Source organism: Pectinophora gossypiella, chromosome 1 (genome assembly GCF_024362695.1).
Source record: "Pectinophora gossypiella chromosome 1, ilPecGoss1.1, whole genome shotgun sequence".
Taxonomy (NCBI): Eukaryota; Metazoa; Arthropoda; class Insecta; order Lepidoptera; family Gelechiidae; genus Pectinophora; species Pectinophora gossypiella.
The window spans coordinates 2928119-2949242 of NC_065404.1; the positions used below are offsets into that span (position 1 = coordinate 2928119).

At 36.9% G+C, this 21124-nt stretch overlaps 1 protein-coding gene across 9 annotated transcripts in view; it reads right to left on the reverse strand.

The window, feature by feature from the left end:
- Positions 1 to 21124, reverse strand: part of LOC126378995 (patronin-like) — a 63746-nt gene that overhangs the window by 30635 nt on the left and 11987 nt on the right. For all 9 annotated transcript variants that reach the window (XM_050027824.1, XM_050028181.1, XM_050027981.1 and 6 more), the window contains exon 2: positions 11963 to 12058. In XM_050027824.1, coding sequence (XP_049883781.1) covers positions 11963 to 12058 — 96 coding nt within the window. The remainder of the gene's footprint in view (positions 1 to 11962; positions 12059 to 21124) is intronic.

Here is a 21124-nt window from a genome sequence, read left to right on the forward strand (position 1 = left end):
ATTTAATCACGTTCCAGACGTCTGAGACAAAGGAAACCTTAGGGTACACCCTAAGTTACGTTACGTTAATGGGCTGGTGATGATGATGATGATGATAATGTATTATCATCACCAGCCCATTAACGTCCCCACTGCTGGGGCACGGGCCTTCCCTATGGATGGATAGGGAGATCGGGCCTTAAACCACCACGCGGGCCCAGTGCGGATTGGTGGTTATTAACGACTGCTAATGCAGCCGGGACCAACGGCTTAACGTGCCTTCCGAAGCTCGGAGAAGCTCGAGATGAAAACTGTTTTTTTTTTTGTGGTCACCCATCCTATGACCGGCCTTTGCGAAAGTTGCTTAACTTCAACAATCGCAGACCGAGCGCGTTTACCGCTGCGCCACCGAGCTCCTCTGGTGGGTGTATTATATCATCCAGAATATGTGGTGAAAACCGATAAATCTACTGCTTGGCTCTATCTAATTTAACACGATTTCTGTACGATGGGAATCTGTCAGTATACACTACACTGTATATTTATTTTAGAACAAAATATGTATAAGTGGCAGGCACCCTGTTTGGCGATAATTTTGCTCTTATTTCATCATCATCATTACAACTTTTTACGGTTGACAGTCGGACATAGGCCTCTTCCACTCAGCAATAATAAATGAAACAAATCTATTATTAAACTACCGGTACATGGTGTATTCATCATGTCATTGGCACAATGTCGTTCAACTTAACTGGCCCGTGCAAATTATAGTCTGTGGACAGTCCAATCGCAGTCGCAATGACCAGCGAAGTGGTGACTGAACGCGATTCGATTCGGATGTCACTCAGTTTCAGTAAACTCTCACTGGCATAAAAAAAAAATATCTTGGAAAAAATATTAAATATTTGTTTCAGATACAAGTAACTTTTTCTTATCCTAAGAAAGTCCGGTGAAAAGTTTATGAAAGTGGCATCAAAGTATTGCACATTGTTGAAGACATGATCTTGATTTTATTGTCCACATTTAGGTATATGTTAAAACTCTCGAAATTGGTGAACCCTGCTGGGTATAGACCTCCTCTGTTTCACGCCATCCTTTTGCGGTCCTGTGCGAGTCTCGTTTTAGTAGTTATAAAATCGGAAAGTTCCGCGTAAGTAATGATACATCAGCATGGAACATTCTGATTATTTATCTCAGCGTCTGGAGATGCATGAACCCGCTTCATATGCCAAAGATTGATAAGCTATATTAACAACTACCAAAAGTATACTAGCTAGCCGATGATAAATTCTTGAATACACTTCTTACCAGACGCCCTGATCGATGAAATGGGATCTATATCTATGCTTAGCACTGGCGTACGTATAGTCTGTTACGTCACCACTAAGTCTCGTCTGCATTCACGACGAACCCCGAGAGAGCATTCTTTCTTAATGAAACTAAACAAATTGGAAAACTTTAAATATTTACTAACTTTTCTCTAAATCAAATCACGCTATTTCACATCTACGCGCGCTATTTACACATTGCTCTCACTTCAAACATACGAGTACATAACGCATTAAATAGCATCGGGCCTGTCATCGGGCAGGCCATCGGACCATCCCCGAGGGGGTAGGCAGAGGTATGTATAGTACATTATGTACACACCCACGCCTCGCCAGCTACGTTCAAATCCCATTTAATACGTGGCGAGCCTATTGCCATAAGAGTACATTATGCTAAATAATTCACAAGGGAATCACAATTCTTTGCCTCGTTTTTCCTTGACTTTCCGATCAGATCCGAACCTGTGAATAATTATGCCAATTACTGACTGCATTATTACTATTACCTACGATAGATAGAGCCGTAACTCGTCAGAAGAGAACTGGCAACCATTTTTGTGTTCCCTTCTGATATAATGTATGAACTGTAGTAGCAAGTGAGACATTTTATTTTCATCCTTGATGGATTATTAATTTTTCAAGTTTAAAAAAAAAATAAAGAAAAATAAAGGTCGAATGTCATATCGGTAACTCCACCAACCTCCACCAACAATACTCCACCAACCCGCATTGGAGCAGCGTGGTGGAGTATGCTCCATACCCTCTCCGGTTGATTGAGAGGAGGCCTGTGCCCAGCAGTGGGACGTATATAGGCTATTTATGTTATATGTATGTCATATCGGTGACATTGATGTAATATCATAAAAACATTTTCGAGCCGTTTCGTATTTCCGTGGCAAAATGCTTAAGCGAAAACTACGCAAATACATCCATAAACTCACTTCCGTTATACCTACTCAGGTAGGCAGTATTACTTTCTTTGGCAGAGTACTCAACCTTCTTTTCTCCAATCCAAACCGACCCAACCACCTTTTTTCTTTGGGAGAGTATTAACCTATTAATTCGTCCAAGTTAACTCTACCACTGTGATAGACAATAGACATACTGGTTTGTCTTTTGACAACTTGCAGCTCTTTCAATTAGAATGTAAATTATTGTATATAATGTCGTTATAAATGTGATGCTGACGAAAATAAATTCTCAGTAAACATATAGAAACAGAAGTCATCGTCTTCTCACCCTCGCCTTAACATTGTGTCATCGCGTGCACGAGACAATTGTCGATGCGACTGGCACGAAGTTGACAAAACAACGAGACAAAGCAACGTGTGCTGGGTCAAGGAGAAAGCCGCACTACGGACGGAGATTTGGCTCCTCTGCGGATTTCCTTTAATTCTTGTCCAATAATACAAGTTATCTAATTTTAACACGGAAAACTGATGTAAAACAAATTAATTCTAGTATCAATATTAGTAGTAAAGTATACTATCAGTACTGAGACTTAAAAATATGACACGTAAGATGAATAAGAAAGTAAAGGTATAGAAAGTGTATTTGCGTGTAGTTTGTGTTAAATAATTACGGTTACATATTAAGCAGAGCTTGAAGTTAATATAAAACAATATTAAACAAGTAAAATTATCTACTTTCACGTTTTAAAACTGCTCGACGCGACAAGATCTGATCGCCTGATCAGATTAATGTTATTTTTTGCAGGATAGGATAGTTATACATTAGCTACTGCCGGCTAGCTATGTATGCGTCCATAAAACAGAAAATGAATTTCAACAATTTTACTAAGATAACATATTTTATTATATTTCGTTATAACGTCCATTAAAACACAGCACTGTGTAATATATTGCAAATCAAAAGCATCAAACTAGAGGGCTTATTACACTACCCAATCCAGCGCGCCTATGATGCGCCAAAAGCGCGGGTTTAGGTATCGGGTGTAGGTATAAAATATACATTATGAAGAAATCGTTACGTCGGTGAAGTATTACACTGCCCGATGCTGATGCTCGAGCTCGACTTTGACGCATCGGACCTGATGGACAGGGTAGTGTAATAAGCGCTTAAAAGGGCATCTTTCATGCTGATTGCAGCCAGACAGACATATCTCCAAATGAGTCATAAATCGAGCAAACGGTGAATGTTGACTCAGTATATTGTCCACTAAATCCGCTATCGTAATTGACTCATTCATCGAGCCATAAAAACGTGAGAAAACTTATCAAACACAGTTTTTGCTCTAATAATAACTTGAAACGGCGTACTAGAAATTTCATGCTCAATTTAGTTTCCCAACTGTAAAGTCCCATTTCAAAATTTAAATGTTGCTAATTGTTAGTCAGAATTGCAAGATATAAAATAATAGGCATCAGAGAAAGGCACAAGATTGGTGAATTGGTTTCTGCATAAAAGTTATAACATATTGAGCAATCTCAACGAGTATGCTCCACGCGGTATATATATGTAGGTACTTCTGGTGTCTTGGGAGTATATCTGGACGTTAGTTAGGGATGTAGGTAGGTATGTAAGACGTAGCACAGTCCCAAGATATCCAGAGTCCAAAAATGTTATTCCCTTGTCCACGCGAAGTAACTTAGCAGAATACGTTTCTGTTAACTAAAGTATTTCCTCCGCAACGCAACTCTAGCAAACGTCTCAATCATGCAATATCAACAAAATTCTACTATTGAATGGATGTCTTCTTTCAAAACTGCTGAGTCACCCGTCACTGATAGATAAAATAACCTAATCTCTTCAAGGCGGAAATGGCGACTATTTTTACTGAACGACGTTCTGTTCCGACGAGCATTCCACTCTCGACCTTAAATCCAGTTCGCTCCGGATTTGGAATCTTTTCAGCCATACGTCGCAGGCTATTTGGAGTAACGTTTACAACCTGATCAGCGGGAGGAAAGTCGCGAGGTGGAACGTGGATAACTCTTGCTTCCAATTTCAAAAAGACTGAAATTATTCAAGCGGTATATACGTCAGAAATGAATCATTATAGTCGTTAGTTCTAATTCCCCAATAAATATATCAGTCTCTTGTCATGGCTTATTAGCTACAATAACTATGCATTATACGACTCTTATAGCGAGTTTTTATTTCAATTATGTGTTCTCTGCTCTTATTTCAATCGAAAGTTTTACTTCACAAGGAAATAGTAACTATTTTTGAAGCCAATTTTACGATAAACATTATTTATAATCTCTATTAAGCGGCCTTAGGCGGCGGAAAAGTAACCCTGGGACCCGGGTGATCTGGTCGATTATTGACCTCACAACACACACGAGATAGGAGAAGAAGCTTTATCATAGTTTGCTGAATGTACGAAACATGCATTTACAAAGGCAGGCTTTTCACTGTATGTTTGTAAACTATAAAACGCCAGGTGGTTAATGACTTGATGAATAAGACTTGTGTTTTAAGGAGACCAAACTTTAGTATCTTTTCACGGACTTGGCTTATCTCATAAGTTCACCACGCCATGATAAACGTACTTACTTAAGTATACCTAAAATGCGATAAAGCTGAAAGAAGCTCTGCTATATAGAGTCCAGTTCGGTCATTCAACCTCTGCATACGATGTGATCGACCAGCACTTATGTTTTATTCAAGGATTAAGGCAGTCTGCCGCAAAAAAATAATAATTTGGGCTAGTAGAATCCGTAATAGCCCTGTTCGAAGGACGCGTGACTTCTATCGTAGTTTCACGGGTTCGAATCTCGGTTCGGGCTCGATACCACGGAATTCAACTTATGACTTTGAATTCATTTTTGGACACACATAATTAATATCACGGGGTTTCCAGGATTTTTGTCCCATTAATGGCAATAGCCTCGCCCCCTATTACAAGGGACTTAAACATAGCTAGCGAGCAGTGGGTATATACAGGGTGTTAGTGACATCGTAACGAATACTGAGGGGGATGATTCAGACCACGATTCTGAGTTGATATCAGGTGGAATTTTCCGTCGCAAAATTCATGATTTTTTTAGTTTTTTGAAATTATTTTCAATTTCACTTTTGCGACGGAAAATTCCACTTGATATCAACTTAGAATCATGGTCTGAATCATCCCCCAAAGTTTTCGTTACGATGTCACTAACACCCTGTATGTATACCATACATCTCCGCCTACCCCTTCGGGGATACAGGCTTGATGCTATGTTATAATATTTTTACTACAAAAAATCGTTTCTCAACTAATTAATGGCAATTTGAATATGTAGCTTGTAAAAAATTGCTCAAGACGAATAACCTCCTGAAATACAATAGTTAGTTTGTGAGTTAAATTGGCTGCGTTCCACTGACCCTATTTTGACTGCAGCGAGTGCATGGGTGTGGTTCGGGCTTTGTAATGATCTCCTTTGGCTCGGGACACGCGTATGCATCTTCTAAAATAAACTAATATTAGAGTTACTTACTAAAAGATTTATATGGATATACAAGTACGATCCGAGAAAGATTTACACAGAACAAATTGGAGATGTCCTTAGAAAAGGTTCAATACGATCTACTCTGAACCGGCGTGCGTGTATGAAGCGATTGATGAATGTCGAGGAAGCAAGAGAAGTGTGTCAGGACCGAAGCAAATATAATTCTATAGTAAGCAGAGTGCTTACCCCGGTGGGAAATAGGCGTGAGTTTATGTATGTATGTATGTACAAGTAAGATCCTAGTGCGGAGGTGGGCCACGGTCGTGCGTCCAATAGTTGTATTTTGCCTATTATACCTATTACTGTGAACATGATGTATTGTTATTATTGTACTCCTACTATATTATTCCAACGCAATAAAGAATTATTACATACCGTTGCGAAGTATTTTTCTTGTTTTCTGCCATCAGTCGCTCATATCTCGGGGGTGAAAAAGGCCACATCGAAGTAATTCAGCTAAAAAAGCAATATTGCAATTTGACATTTGCGCATATATATAAAAATAAGTGCGCAATGCACACAAATGCCAAATAGCAATATTGCTTTTTTTGGGTGAAATGCTTTGATGTGGCTTTTTAACCCCCTGTTTTACTATTATCACTGTTTAAGAACAATGCAGCCAGCGCCGTATCGTCTACTAGTCCGTTAATCACAAACACAGTTTAAAATAACATCATTAATTTCAGTTTTAATCACATTATTTTTTTCTGCAATATTCTGTCAAACCCTACTCTTTGTTTTACCAAATTATTCACTAACAATAGTCTAATGCTGATCGGGGCCTCAATAATTCAATTATTAAAGTAGGTTACGGAGTAAAATAATAACTTTAAAACAGTATTTAAATGAAATAAATTACAAGAAGACTATTTATATTCCACATACACTGAATTACTTACATCAGAATTTTCTATAATGTTGTCTATTCTTTTCGAGAGCTACCGAAACAATGACAATAAGAAACTCCCGAATCTTATTATTTACCTCTAACTCTTATAATTAGTTTCACCCTACAACCTACCTCATCCATTCGAATTAGGTAGTCCACCTCATTAAAGCTATTGTTGAGTATATTTCTGTGGTTGCCTTGAACTCTATCGTACAACATTTACTAATGGAGATCCGAGAATTGGCAGATAAACGAACCTTCTTAGAACCGACATTAAAGTCTTAATTAAACCAAACTGGGTAACTAACTTGGCGGAATTCTATAATGGTCTTTGAGTATGATCGTTTTTACTCACTTTTACAACATCCAAGATTCGCTTACAGGCTGATTGACACCAAATGCAGTCAATAGAGCATGCCATAATCTACCTATTGGCATCCAGGCAATGTAATATTACTAAGTTATTTGTACATATTTGGCCAAATGACCGGAATTCACGATCATAGAATTCCGAACACTTCCTCCGATGTCGCCTACACTAACATACTCAAATCAAGTTTAATCTAAATCGTTTATTAAGAGTATTAATTTATTTGAGTGGCGTATTCATGCTTATCAAGGATATCAACGGTTAAACTTATCACTTGTGATCATTGAGCTCCAAGAACCATATGGACAAAATCAATATTAACCTAAGTACTTATCAGTAATCGAATAACATAACTCTACAGAATAAATAATCGATGTACCTAATAACACCTTGATATCACATATTACTTAATAGTTACTTAGCACCGATACATCGGTTACGTGAAGTAAAACAAGGCAAATCTAGGGCTTACTTTTCGCTTTTTTTTCCTCGGCATTCTGATAACGGCCATTAGTATATAAACACGAGTTTCACATAGCACAGTACATTTAACTAATCACCAATATGGGCACATTAACCACTGGCACTCCCAAATGTTGCACACACTGTTTTAGCACTGAGCAATGGAATGCAGGCCCGCATCGGGGCAAGGTAGAGAGCCAAGAGCTATGGGGCCTTCATGAGTATTTAATTAACATGGAAAGTCTTCTAAAATTAATAACTTAACCTATGAAAGAGCGACTATAATACGGACTAAAATTGAATAAATTGAACAACATTGAGTGCTTTGCCAGAGTTCTTATAAACAATTTATCCAACTTATTTACTTATCGTGTTCTTAACATGAAATCAAGTCTTGCAACCACGTAACACAATTTCATGGTTTCAAACTTGTTTACCGACGCTAATGAAATAACAAACGGGTTGTGGGCGGCAAATCTTTAAGTGGGGCCATAATTATTTTTCATACGTGTTCGTGGGCTTTATATTTGAAACGGGGCCTCAAAGCGGGACTGTTCCTCGCGTGACGCCGGCAGCCGCTGGTTACCAGCCCGATGTAACCGAGTACGGATCAATATCAAGCCTAAACTTCTTCGCAGACATAACTAGCAATACTTCAAGGACAAATAACTTACTTACCGTCCTAAGTCTACAGCTATTTACACAACGATTACCTGTCCGATAATCTGTAGATTAATCCCAGATAAAGGATCCGGCCAAGTAGTTAATGCCATCTGCGGCAAATCTACAATAAGTCACGTCAAAAAAAACTAGATAAAGAAAGAGTAGCTTATATCCTACTTGAGATCAACAAAATTAAACACCTAACATGTCAGATCCGAGGTCTAAAAACTCCCCATTGAATCCAATTCACCTTAAAAAGCAATATTGATATGTGACATTTTGTTGACTCTGCGCACTTACATTTATATGCGCAAATGTCAAACTGTAATATTGCTTTTTTGACGAATTACTTCAGTGTAGCCTTTTTAGACCCCTTAGAATAATAAAACCGAGAAAGTGCCCACGTGGGACTGTGGGGCGTACTTATGTACGTAGGGTTTACGTCTCTTTTATAGCTGTAATATGATATACAAATGGAATAACCGTTCATTGCAGTATAATTTATAAACTTACGTAATTCGCCATTCGTTAAAAGCATGGTGTATTGAAATCATTACCGTGTTTAAAGATAATCATAAAACCTCAACCTGCGATAAACAACCGCTATTCATTGCGACCTAAAATACATTAAATAAAAGTAGAAAGCATAATTTATTAACGCAGATAAGCAATGGTTACCCAATAAGAGTTGATATTGTATGAGGCAAGAAATATAGCCCACCTTTGTTTATAAATAAACAAACTTTAAGTAGCCTTTGATCTACTCGCTCAGTATATTTTGATTATGAGCTTTCGATTCGGTTTATAAGTAACCCACTACACTGCGTATTACCGTAACGTAAAATGTATCTGTACACAATAGTCCTTTTGAAGAAAATTGAAACGATATAACTAGTGATATGCCGTTCCCGAACATGTTCCCATAGCGGGAATGTAACGACACTGGCTGCTTTTTTGCAAATTGTTCTTTCTTGTAATGTGATCCTATCTGCCTAAAGACTATAGTCCGTTCAAGAATGATCTTCATAAAAGGTAAACAAATATGGCTGCCGATATTTTTTATCTGTGTCAAACTGCATATTAGTGAAGTGCTGAATTGATTTTAGCTCAAGTTATTTTATCAAAATGAACTGACTCTCTTGGGTTGTTTGAATATTTTGTAAGATAATATTAAAATATATATTGTATGTTTCTTTGTGGTTATACTAACTCACTTTGAAAGTCATTTTTTCTGCGCATTTCGGCTTATTAAGTACAGTACACTCACTTCAGTTATTCATGGAACTGACTCGTTTTCCTGACCTGAATGAAATGTCTCATCACTAATCGTCAAATTGACAGCTAGCCACAGATTAACAAGAATTTATGAAGTCAACTTTTTTGTGTGAGGTTTTGTTTGATTTTTGTTTTTACATGAAAAAATGTGTTTTTAATAACTATTTTATGTTAATTTCACATTGAGCTAAGAAATCATACATCTATTGAGTGCTACTGATGTTATTAGAAGAATACTTTGCGTAGTTTAGGTGAAATTCGAACATTCTTTGTAGTAACAGGTTTGTTTACCTTTTATGAAGATCATTTTTGAACAGACTATACAATATCTTTTGTGCCTTTTTTCTTTTCCCCCTTTGGGAAAATTCCCTCGAACGGCACGTCATTGAATACAACATAATTTGGACCTAGTAGCCTAGTCAGTCAGTAGTAACTGTCACCTAGTCGACTGTGTAAAGGTAGTATTTCCAGGTTCTTACCGCGTTAATATCAGGGATATGAAACTTCCGATATTTCAACACTGTTGCAAGTGCCATGATCACGGAATGACTGATGAAATTTTAAGTGTAAGGGCATCCATAATTTGTCTAAGGGCAAGGGTATTATATGTTTTAATTATGATAATAACCGCGTTAACCTCAAACAACGTATTCAATGTATGTCTAAAAGTTGCATAACTTAAACGATGTCCACGCCCAGAATAATCTACAAAATAATAAGCTATTTAATACTGATAGTCTGTTTGTTTATATTGGCAGGAAAATAACCGGCGAAACAACAATAGTAGTGAAAATAATACGTGGGAAAATGATGGTTCACGGAGGCCAACGATCTGTTATCTTGTACCTCAGTGTTTAGAGAAATCTTGTCTGGTGAGGTAATAAATTCAATTAACTGTATATCTTTGTTATTAACACGTGTAAGTGTGTATATGAACAAGAGTAATACATTTCAAAAGTAGAAGGATAAGGACGCCCATTTGTACTGTTGCTTGCTAAATATTTTATAAGTGTTTGTATGTTTTGTTTGTGAGCAGTAAAGTATATTTGATTTGAAGAAAGCTTGAGTAGGTTTTCGAAGTACCTATTTGAAAATATAAAGACCAAAGACACACTACAAGAGTTTTAAAATGATGAAGATTGCTAATTATGACTGATGATTATACTCGTAAGTACAGAATCAAAGGTTATCTAATAATTAAGAAAATAAAGGCGATTGCATTTATTTTTATAATTGATATTCTTTATAGCCAATATTAGCGCAGTTTTCACTAAATTAGTTGGCTCGACCATTATATCTCTCTCTCGGCTCACCACCTATCTATCACGTTGGTTTAATAGAAAGCTGTTTTCATCTCGAGCTCCTCCGTGCTTCGGAAGGCACGTTAAGCCGTTGGTCCCGGCTGCATTAGCAGTCGTTAATAACCATCAATCCGCACTGGGCCCGCGTGATGGTTTAAGGCCCGATCTCCCTACCCATCCATAGGGAAGGCCCGTGCCCCAGCAGTGGGGACGTTAATGGGCTGATGATAATGATGAAATATAAAATAAACTTTAAATAGTTTAGTAAGACATTGGTGCTGATTCCTGCAGACACCAACTTAAATTTAATTTCGTTTGACAGTTCTAAACCTAGCTTCATCTCTGTCTTGCTCTCGTGCAAGGACGGCCCTAAAGTACCTGGAACCTGAGAGAGACTACATATATTTCGGACGCGGAGGACAAGAGTCCTAGTACGGTTTTGAAATAGACTACTCTGGGCGCCAACCCACTCGCGTTAGACAGAGTACTGCGGGGCGGAAGGCAAGAGGCAAACCACTGCCCTATTTTTCCCTAAAAAAGTAGCATGGAGAATGCTATAAATAATGCCAAGCTCTGGCACTCAAATTAGTGATGAATGTAACGTAAATTGATGATCGATAAGGTAGAAAAAAGTTGGAGATATAAAAAGTATTACAGGTAAGTTTACAATTATGGAAAAAAATATACTAAACGCTTGTTAACTTAATCAGCAATTATTGAGCACGCGTAATTTTATTACTCGTAACGCGATTACAAACATAATGGTAATTGTGGTTACCAATTACCAATACATAGCTGCATTGTAGTCGAATGTATGATGGCTACTGTGCATATTGTTAGGTATTTACTGTGATAGTCAAAATATTGTTTTCTAAAGAATGAAACAAGTCGAAAGTCTCTGTAGTAATGCATTTTTTTGTCATTTACGGAATCGCCTACCATAAAATTGACGTGACTAATGTTTTGGGTAGTTTTGACTAACTTGATGTAGGTATGACGTACCTAAAAGCTGAATAAAATAAAATCGCAGCTTTCAATCATCAACAGTTACTGTTTATCATAAATTCATAAGAAACAAAGTTGTTGCGTAGAGTTTCTTAGTCTATTTTAAAACGATAGTAGGATTTTTTATGAATATTTTAGTGAAAACTGTTGATAAGTTTACTAATAAACATGCGAGATTGAGAATATGGTCAAACACGGACTATTAAAAAATAAAACAGTCACTGGTTTGTACTGACCTCATGATCCCTATAGAACGGCTCCTGTAGATTCTCCGGGACCCTGTTGTTGAAGGCCTTGGACAACAGCCATTTGATCGACGCCCGCTGCTTCGACTGAAACAAATGAAAAAAAAAAACATCAATACAAGTCCCATTTCAACTTCCATACATAAACTCACTTTATTGCGCCTTTTAAGCACAATTACTTTGTACCGTCTTCAATAACATTGACAACCGGGTTAGACCAGATGTCTCTTCATAAACAGCAGGTGTGTGATATACCCCGTTCAAGTAATAAGGGAAGAACTGTGTTTTTTTAAGGATGCTAACAGCATTATTTATAAAAATGTGATCAGTAGCAAACACCCACACACCGCGAAAGAATAACTTGCAACCGTTTGTAACTATTATGTTACAAATGATTGTAATAAAATGATATGGTACAAAACAAAAGTTATAACCGGGCACTGTAAAATTAAAACAATCACATTTGTACTTGTGAAATTCAAACCTATAAATTCAGTATCTATAGACAAGCACTTTAATCAAATAAGCTGTATAAAATAAGCAGAAGATGAATGAATAGGAAGTATGTAAAATAGGTCACGTTACGAAATTCACTATAATGTTAGTTAAAAAAAATGATTTCATAGTAGACAGTATGAAACAGTAGCAGTTCAGTAACATGTGTTCTTATTTCTTATTCTAAGCAGGTTATAGGAAGATTAATCAAGAACATATGAATACTATACAACTTACACACAATTACAAGTAACAGCATTAAATATGAAATGGTATAACTGTAAGTTTCCTTACATCCCAACGTATTTCACCAAAACTCTTATTAAAGATTGCATGTCAAGTTTTTCTAACTTTCCCCCAGACAGATAAAGTTTGTTAGAATTTATAGCCACCATCAATAGTTTTGTAGTTGAAGGTTGCTTTCAGTTCCACCATCTATGAAAAGGTACATAAGTATGTACATTTTAGTTTAACATGCTAATAAGAATGAACCATCGATCTATAGGCCAACAAATATTTAATTGCCTAGGACAATATTTGCACAAGTCAAAGACAAATCGTCGACCATTCATAAAAGTTGATCTTAAATCACATGTGATGAGATTACTATTCAACATTCTAAAGATACTATTACCAGTGTCAGTTGTAATAGTCACAATGTTAACAATAGTGCGCCCATCAATCAATGTGCGTACGATTGTATTCATGGTAGTAGGTACAGCACTGTGACAATTATTGCCAGTCTTTCAAACCTCCTGTATGGCCACGTCCGTTTATTGTGAACGCATTAATCAATAACTGGAACCAACTCAAGCATAGTTTGTATTGCAAAATGGGCGGTTTCAATTGCTATTTAAAAAGACCGCGAAATGGTTGCGCTAGAAATGTCATCTAGATAAATAATAGCGTGCAGTTGGCACTAGACGTTGTTAGAAAATTAATCATCAGGCAGCAACACTGCAATTTTGTACTAAACTGATGATGGCAATAATATAGCTACACTAAGAAACATAATAATCATCCAGATTCTACAAGACGCAACTCTATTAACAACCCAGACTACTTGTATTGACTATAAAGTAAAACAGTATTATTTAAGTTTAAGGTGCGCCCTATATTTATATACTTAAAACTGGTTTGGAAAGTACAAGTCCGTTGTTTATTAAATTGATAGCCGCTAAAAATATCCAAAATAACAGTCACGTAACATTGATAATGCATTTTAAGTAAAAAATAAAAATGATTAACCCGTTGCAAATATTCATGAGCAATCGCTCAGCGCTCTAAGCTAGATAGCAATTACAATTTGGCTACATCCCAATTTGACACTTACAGACTGAAAAGATAACGCCAATGTCAAGGTGAGACGCTTTATACAATACCTCTTGACTATTGAGTGTTATTGAGGTTACAATTGACACGCGAACTGAGCGTGAAAGCATTCACGCAACATTTTTACATCTGGGCGGATCACTCTCTAATAGACGAAGTAAAGGTGCAAATCAGTACAAGCCGATAATTAGATTAATCAGATGTTTGATGAGAAAACCAGTCGTGTGACAAGAATCATAATGCTCAAGTGAGTTGATTAAATAGATGTACTTCTTTATGCAGAGAGAGTTGAGATTAATAACGATTAAAAGGAATCGTTCTAACAGGAATGTGTCTAGCTCCAACAAAAACGTACTTTGTTGATAATACCTAAACTACAAATTCATCCACGTAAAAGGCACTAAAGGCAACAGACAACAAATAACACGCAAAACAACTATAAATACAATAAAAAATACTTAAAGTGGCAGTAGTATTACTATTGAAATGAAATATGAAGAGTAAAGAAAAACGAACAATTCGCTAGACAAACGAGCAATTTCAATCTAGTAAGAGACAAACAAAACCAAGTCAATATCGAGCTATCAATAACAGCATCAGAGCTTCAACAAATCATAAAGAAGCGGAGAGGTCGACGCGTGCCGCCGCATGCCGCGGTATAAATAGGAACACGACACTCCCGAATAGGAAGTCACTCGAACGATCTTTGGGATGTTCTGAACAAATCAACTTGCTCAATTAATTTGAAAATACCAGCTTGTAAGCACTTCCGAATATAATCACACTCCTCATAGTGTGTTTATAGACCAAATACTACAGAGGATATCAAAGTATTTACAACATTTAAAATATAGAAAGACAAATTGTAATGGATTTGTGAACTCTTCGGCTGTACATATTAATTGACAAACAATGAAAATTCAAAACAGGTAGTTTCAATTTAAAAAGTTGGTATTGTTGCAGTAAAGATTGTTAAATCGTCTAAAATATGAGTGTGTATAAATAAAATATGTAAATCACATGTGACAAGAGTTGCAAAAAATGCATACTTAATGTATGCAATTACCTTCCTATTTCGTGGCTGACCGAGTACGGAAGGAATCATACTTAATATACTGGTGGATGGGAAATTATAGGTGCAATGTGGTATAACTTTCTTGGCTCTACAATAAATATTGCTTTAATCAGCACAGAACTTATAAAGAACAAAATCATATTTTCAATCCCTAAGTCAAAGGACACAGATTTATAGACGTAAATGCTTGTAACAATTTAAGAGGTAAAGGTAAAATAAAATGAACCGTTAATAGCAGAAATAGTTTGCCACAAATCACACCGACAGCCATTCACAACGTCCAGATTCCTCGAGATAATCGTCCTAACCAAGGTGTTGTAGTTACTTGCCTGCCAGGTATTACTACCGTTAGACTCGGCAATATAGAAGACTTGTTTGAACCCAATAATCTTCTACAGCTCATCTCAAAAAAATGGACTTTATGCTCATAACAAAACGATAAAGTTCAAATACGGTGAAACAAATTAAAAAACGACTAATACACAAATATGTACGACAAGTAGAGAGAGAGGTCATAGAACGAAAAAACAAAACGGAAAAAAGTAGGGAATAATGATGGATAATATCGAATGTAATATAAAAATAAATATAAGTATGTTTACTAACACCAGCAAGAAGCAAACTTATATGTAAACAATTTTCAAGTCCATTGGAAATCACATACCCATAAACGCTTACTATGTAAATATATTCAATGAGCGCATTATTAATTAATTACCGCTGATCAAGGATTTCATCGTTTATGTGAATAGATTGTTACTACACCTCATTAATTTGTTACATATTTTCTTCTTGGACTTATAATCTAGTGTATTTAAGAACAAAATGAAAGTTCGATTATTAATTTAAAAAATCGCAAAACAGCGTAGCGAGACTCCTGATAGGAGATTCGTTTTAAAACGGTGAACCATATCAGCACTCCTCTACTAATCCCAGAATTTTCCTCGGAGAAAAGCCCGGCCAAAGTAAGAGCTAAAAACACAGACCTCGAATAAAATTTAGAGGCTAACGTTTCGCTCGTAAAGCCGCCTCGCCTATTAAGTACTTTCATGCACCACGTTATAACATAACATATAGCAAGTGGAGCGGGCAGGCCACTCTCTACAGAATTCGTAGTGGATAATTGCGTTGCAATTAGTAAAGTCGCCACCCAGCATTTCACTCTCTCTTGGTGTAGAGGTCTTCATTAACGCCGGCGGCGGAAGAACGGACAGGATCGCTTCCGTACGTTGTCATGTCACAATTGCGCCTGCTGCGTTACGTACGTTGTTCGATCGACTTGAAAAACCGGTCCCGTCAACTTTATTTGCGACGTTCAATATTTTATGCAAGATTTGGCTTAATAGTTAGCAGATTTCACTCTTTCTCGTTGACCGTTGCGATTCATACGAACTAATGTCGTGCCTTATCGATGTTTGATACTGAATACGACATGGATATCAATCCTTTTACAATGCCTACCAAATAAAGAATAATTTCTGTGTGGTTATATTTAGACATATACTCTCAACGCATTGTTACCGTCTATACTCGTAACAAAAGGCGCACACCGCATTACTGGTCTGAACAAAGAGCAATGCAACTTCGTCTCGATGATATCAGATATCCCATGCACATTATTCACCTTGAAAAGCGCCATAAACTAAGCCATACCGCCTTTACTGATACTGTGACTGCGACAAGAGTGTTTTAAATTATTTAAATGTAAAAAGATGAATAGAATGAAATTGTCATGTAAACATGTCAATTTTGAGCCTCATGATAGAAGAAAAATGATGACTTATTTCGATGATCGCAAGCATAATTAATTAGGATGCCTTACACAAAATTACTAAATCGAAATCGCAGCAAAGGACGAAACGAATACAATCGAAGAGGTCAAGGGTGGTATCACAACAATTGAACTCCATCGGCGATTCGGATCGGAGAGTTAAGTCGCCGATGCGTGGAAACTGGAAAGGTGCGTTGGCACCTGCAGCCCACGCGAGCTGCTAAGGTCGACCGCCTACACCACCTCCGCACGATGCAAACCTTACATTTCTTGAAACTGATGTCCTGCTTTTTTCTCGTGCAAAGAAGCGGGATAGACAAATTACCGCGCCGGTGATGTGATCTAACAGTATTCAACTGACACATACTATATTATTTAGATCGTGATCATGACGTACCGAAATCAGATCAGGCTATACAAATGGGTGATAAATGTATAAAGTAGTTTGAAATTTCACTAATATTGCTGCAACAACAATACGCAATTCTTTTATAAAACTAATGAAGTGACTTTTATGGCTTGACCAATCATGTTGATTGAAAGGTATCAAAAAGTGGAAAGGTAAACAAACAGAGATCAAAATGTCGTACAAAGGTATCGTGGGCACTGATGAGTTATGTTTCGGAAAATCTTCAAAAGCTTAGTGTTAGCTGGCATCGCGTGTCGACAAATTAGTTTAATTAGCCTTATTGCAAACATGCTCGGTTGCCTACTACACCGGTATTTTAATGGCTATTGCAGTGCTGTACCGTTCGGCCGGTTTCTTATCCATCTGCCGAGCCGGCTGCCACTTTGCAGGTGAGATGAGCGATGGATCTTTTGAATAATAATCACTTGAATTACTAAAAACCGGCATCATTCGGAATTATGATCTAAAGTAAAAGATAATCAGAAGGAATCGATGGTTATCGATGGTTACATGGTAATGTACCAATCTATATTTAATAAATAACGTAGATCTATACATATGTTCAACCTTCGTGCATTCTGATTCTGACAAACCAAAAGTAAAATCAAGAAGTCTTTGGACCTTATCACGTTTACAACGCATATTCATCGGAAGAACCCTATATGGCCATACAGTACGAGATAATTCTAACCAGTACAAAGAATGTTGCAAGGCAACTGTATAAACTGATCTCCTTTATTGGTATGTAGGAAACAAATATCTTGAGTAAAGACTTGTAGAACCGATGCCAACCGAGCTACAATACATACTCAACTCAAACGTGACGAGCATTTAAGCACAAAAGGAGTTATCGACGATTCATGACGCCGCGTGCCGACGGAAGCAGGAAATTCATAGCCTAATGTGTCAGAGACAGTAACAGAGTTTTCTTAGTAAAACCACTGGTTAAAGTCAAGGGCAATTCTAGAAATCATAGCGAAGCGTAACATTAGTGCAGCTTTCGCGGCTAGTGGAACTAATGGGATACACAATTAGTTTTGCCGCACAGGAAGTGAGAAATGATTGGATCGATCTGACTCATTCGGAGATCGTAATTTTGGTACACCTGACAGATTACTCACTTGACTTCTCCGTAAACAAATATAAAAGTTATTAAAATAATGCGTTGCCTTGAAAAAGTAATGTTTCCGCAAGGAATTTACAATATATACATCGTATATGCTAAACGGCGAGGTTCAGTGCAAAACTTGAACACAGCAGCGACCGATGAAGTCATAACTAATGACAACTATAAATATAAAGCCCACGCAGTCTCGTCAACAGATTAACTTGATGGAGCCTTGGTAACTCGCAGACAACAAATGATTTGAGGAAGCAAAACATCATGATCCATCTTATTGGGGACAAAAACTCACACAGTGAGTCGAAATCAACAATTATATTATAACGACAGCAATTATTTTGTACTGATGTCGATTACATATTCGGATGAGTATTGTTGGATACAGATAAAATTAGCAAGCACGCGAACGTTTGGCAATGAACATTACGCGGCCTTAGAGCCTACGCTTAGCGAAGCACTGTCAAGGATCATCATAAGCCAGTGCGAGTGTAGGAAGACAGGAAACACGCGATTGTCATGATTTAAACAAAATATTTGGATTAGTTTGGATACTTAAAAGAAAACACTGAATGGAAAACATAATACATCAAATATTTTGCTATCTATCGTTGTTGTCAGGATAAGGCACGGCAAGAATGAAGTCATATCCGATAACTTATCTTAAAAAAATAAAATGGTTCTTAGTACATTCTAGTAACTTTCGCCACGGTTGAATGGGAAGGAATTAAATGAAATCAATTGCATTTGATTAAAATTTGAATGAGCATTCTCGCATTATCTAGCATCAGCAGTACGACCTAGTTGGCTGTAGACTATATCGGTGAAAGTGAGAGATGCCGCGATGTGCAAAGGGAGCCAGACGGCGACTAATATAAACATTTCGTAACTCTACAAAGCAATAAGGTTTTATTAAGGCGCAAGTTGCAACAACTCAGGCCCAGATGTTGATAGTATTTCGGGTTGAGTCAAATGAGATTGAACAAAGTAGGACAGCCTATTTATTCTGGTGGTTTGACGAAACCTTGTTTGACCCTAATAAACGGGGTCTCCTCAAAACGTAGGCCGCACGTGAAATATATCAATAACACATCCATTTCAATAATAACTCGGGCAACTGATAATTGAGTAGAAAATAAGTATATTTTCTACTAAATAATAATAATATACTTATTTTCTACTCAATTATCAGTTGCCCGAGTTATTACCAACCAAGCAAGCCACAAGTACTTATCGTAAATATTTGAATAACTGAAAACATTTTTTACACAGTTATCGAGAAACGGAAACATATAGACGAAACATAAACATCTGAACTTCAGCATTTGAATTTCTACCGTAGTAAGAACATAACAAATCGATGGTAACGACTTTAGGCGGATCGTTGGACAATTTGGATATTACATAGACGATTACGTAAGCTTTACCGAACACATTGAATTGTGATTGGTTGGAAACCAGACATTTGATTGACGAACTACCGGCAATGAAAGTTGTCGAACGGAATGCATCAATACGTTATACCTTTTACTTTATTTTTAAGCGAATACTTACAAAGATTTTACTTAAGTATACAGAAATCTTACTCGTAACATCTAAACTCGAAACTAAAGTGAATATTATGTTTAATATACATAATATTCACTTTATTTTCCGTAAAGTAGATAAAATTGGATTATGGAAAACTACATATATCTTGTCTAAGTAAGACAAACATTTTACTCTGTGACAAAGCCAGTATTCATGACAAATAGACACGTAGCAGAACAAAAGCGAGCGTCCTCTGCCTCACACTCGACATCTGGCCAAAAAAGCTTTTTACCAAACATTGCCCACACGCAAAGAATGATATGTGACCCAGACAGAAATGGTTTATTAAATTCCGTAATGGTCAATAAACATATCTTTATAGACGACACGTCACAACACATACAATATTAAAAAGAATGAAACTTACATAGCTAATATTAGCTGCCAGGGTTCCAGACCGACATAAAATAAAAAAACCTAAGCCGATAAGTATAGGACGAATAACAAGTTCTTAATAAGGACCACGTTAACAAAAAGCAAAACATCTATGTTGAAGTTGAATACCACACGGTATTCGGCCGATAAGTAGGCGTACCTAATGACATTGCTTATAGATCGTGTTTACATTACACACAAATTCACAAGCCTACCAAGGTCTCACATCCAAATCTTGAATGGATTCATATATTAACACGTTAGTGCTATGAATGCCTTCATAATAGTACAAATAGGCCAAACTTCCGCGCTAGTTTTATTGTTGTAGAAGAAATAAATACGACTAATAAATAATATAGATAAAGTTCACATTGAGAAAACTGTCGCTAAACATTGATGTCTCAAGTGCAGTCTTAACCAAAACAGAAATGTTTTCGTAAACGATCACGTTTCGATTTAAAGTTACGACTTTATTTCAACGAAATCGATAAATAACGTCTCGTAGGTTGTTATATGCAGATAGGGAATCAAAAGGCCATCATGGAAATGAGAAAACGTGAATCGATATAACTGAGCACATGATGGAGGTATTGGCGCTTTTAGATTTAGCTTGACACAAAACTACGATGGCAAACGGAGTTCGACGAAAATAAGACGTTTCCTGAACGTTGCAACACAGTTTTAACCATCCGGATAGGCAGAACAGTTTCTAAAAAGCGAACTAAAAGTATCAATACATGAATACATGAACCAAATCACGTAGTGACAGAATCAATAAAAAGCCATCAAAATTCTGGGAAGGTCACGCATATTAACACAGAAAGCTGTTATGAAAATCGAGTGAGTCGTTATTATATGCCGCGATTATGTCATGAATTTGTTCTTGTAGGCCGAGTATGGTCATTGCATCATTTGGGTCAATAATGTGGTTTGTTTTGACAATATCTAGCCCTTGTTCTGTGCATCACAATAGTCAGAGACGTTTT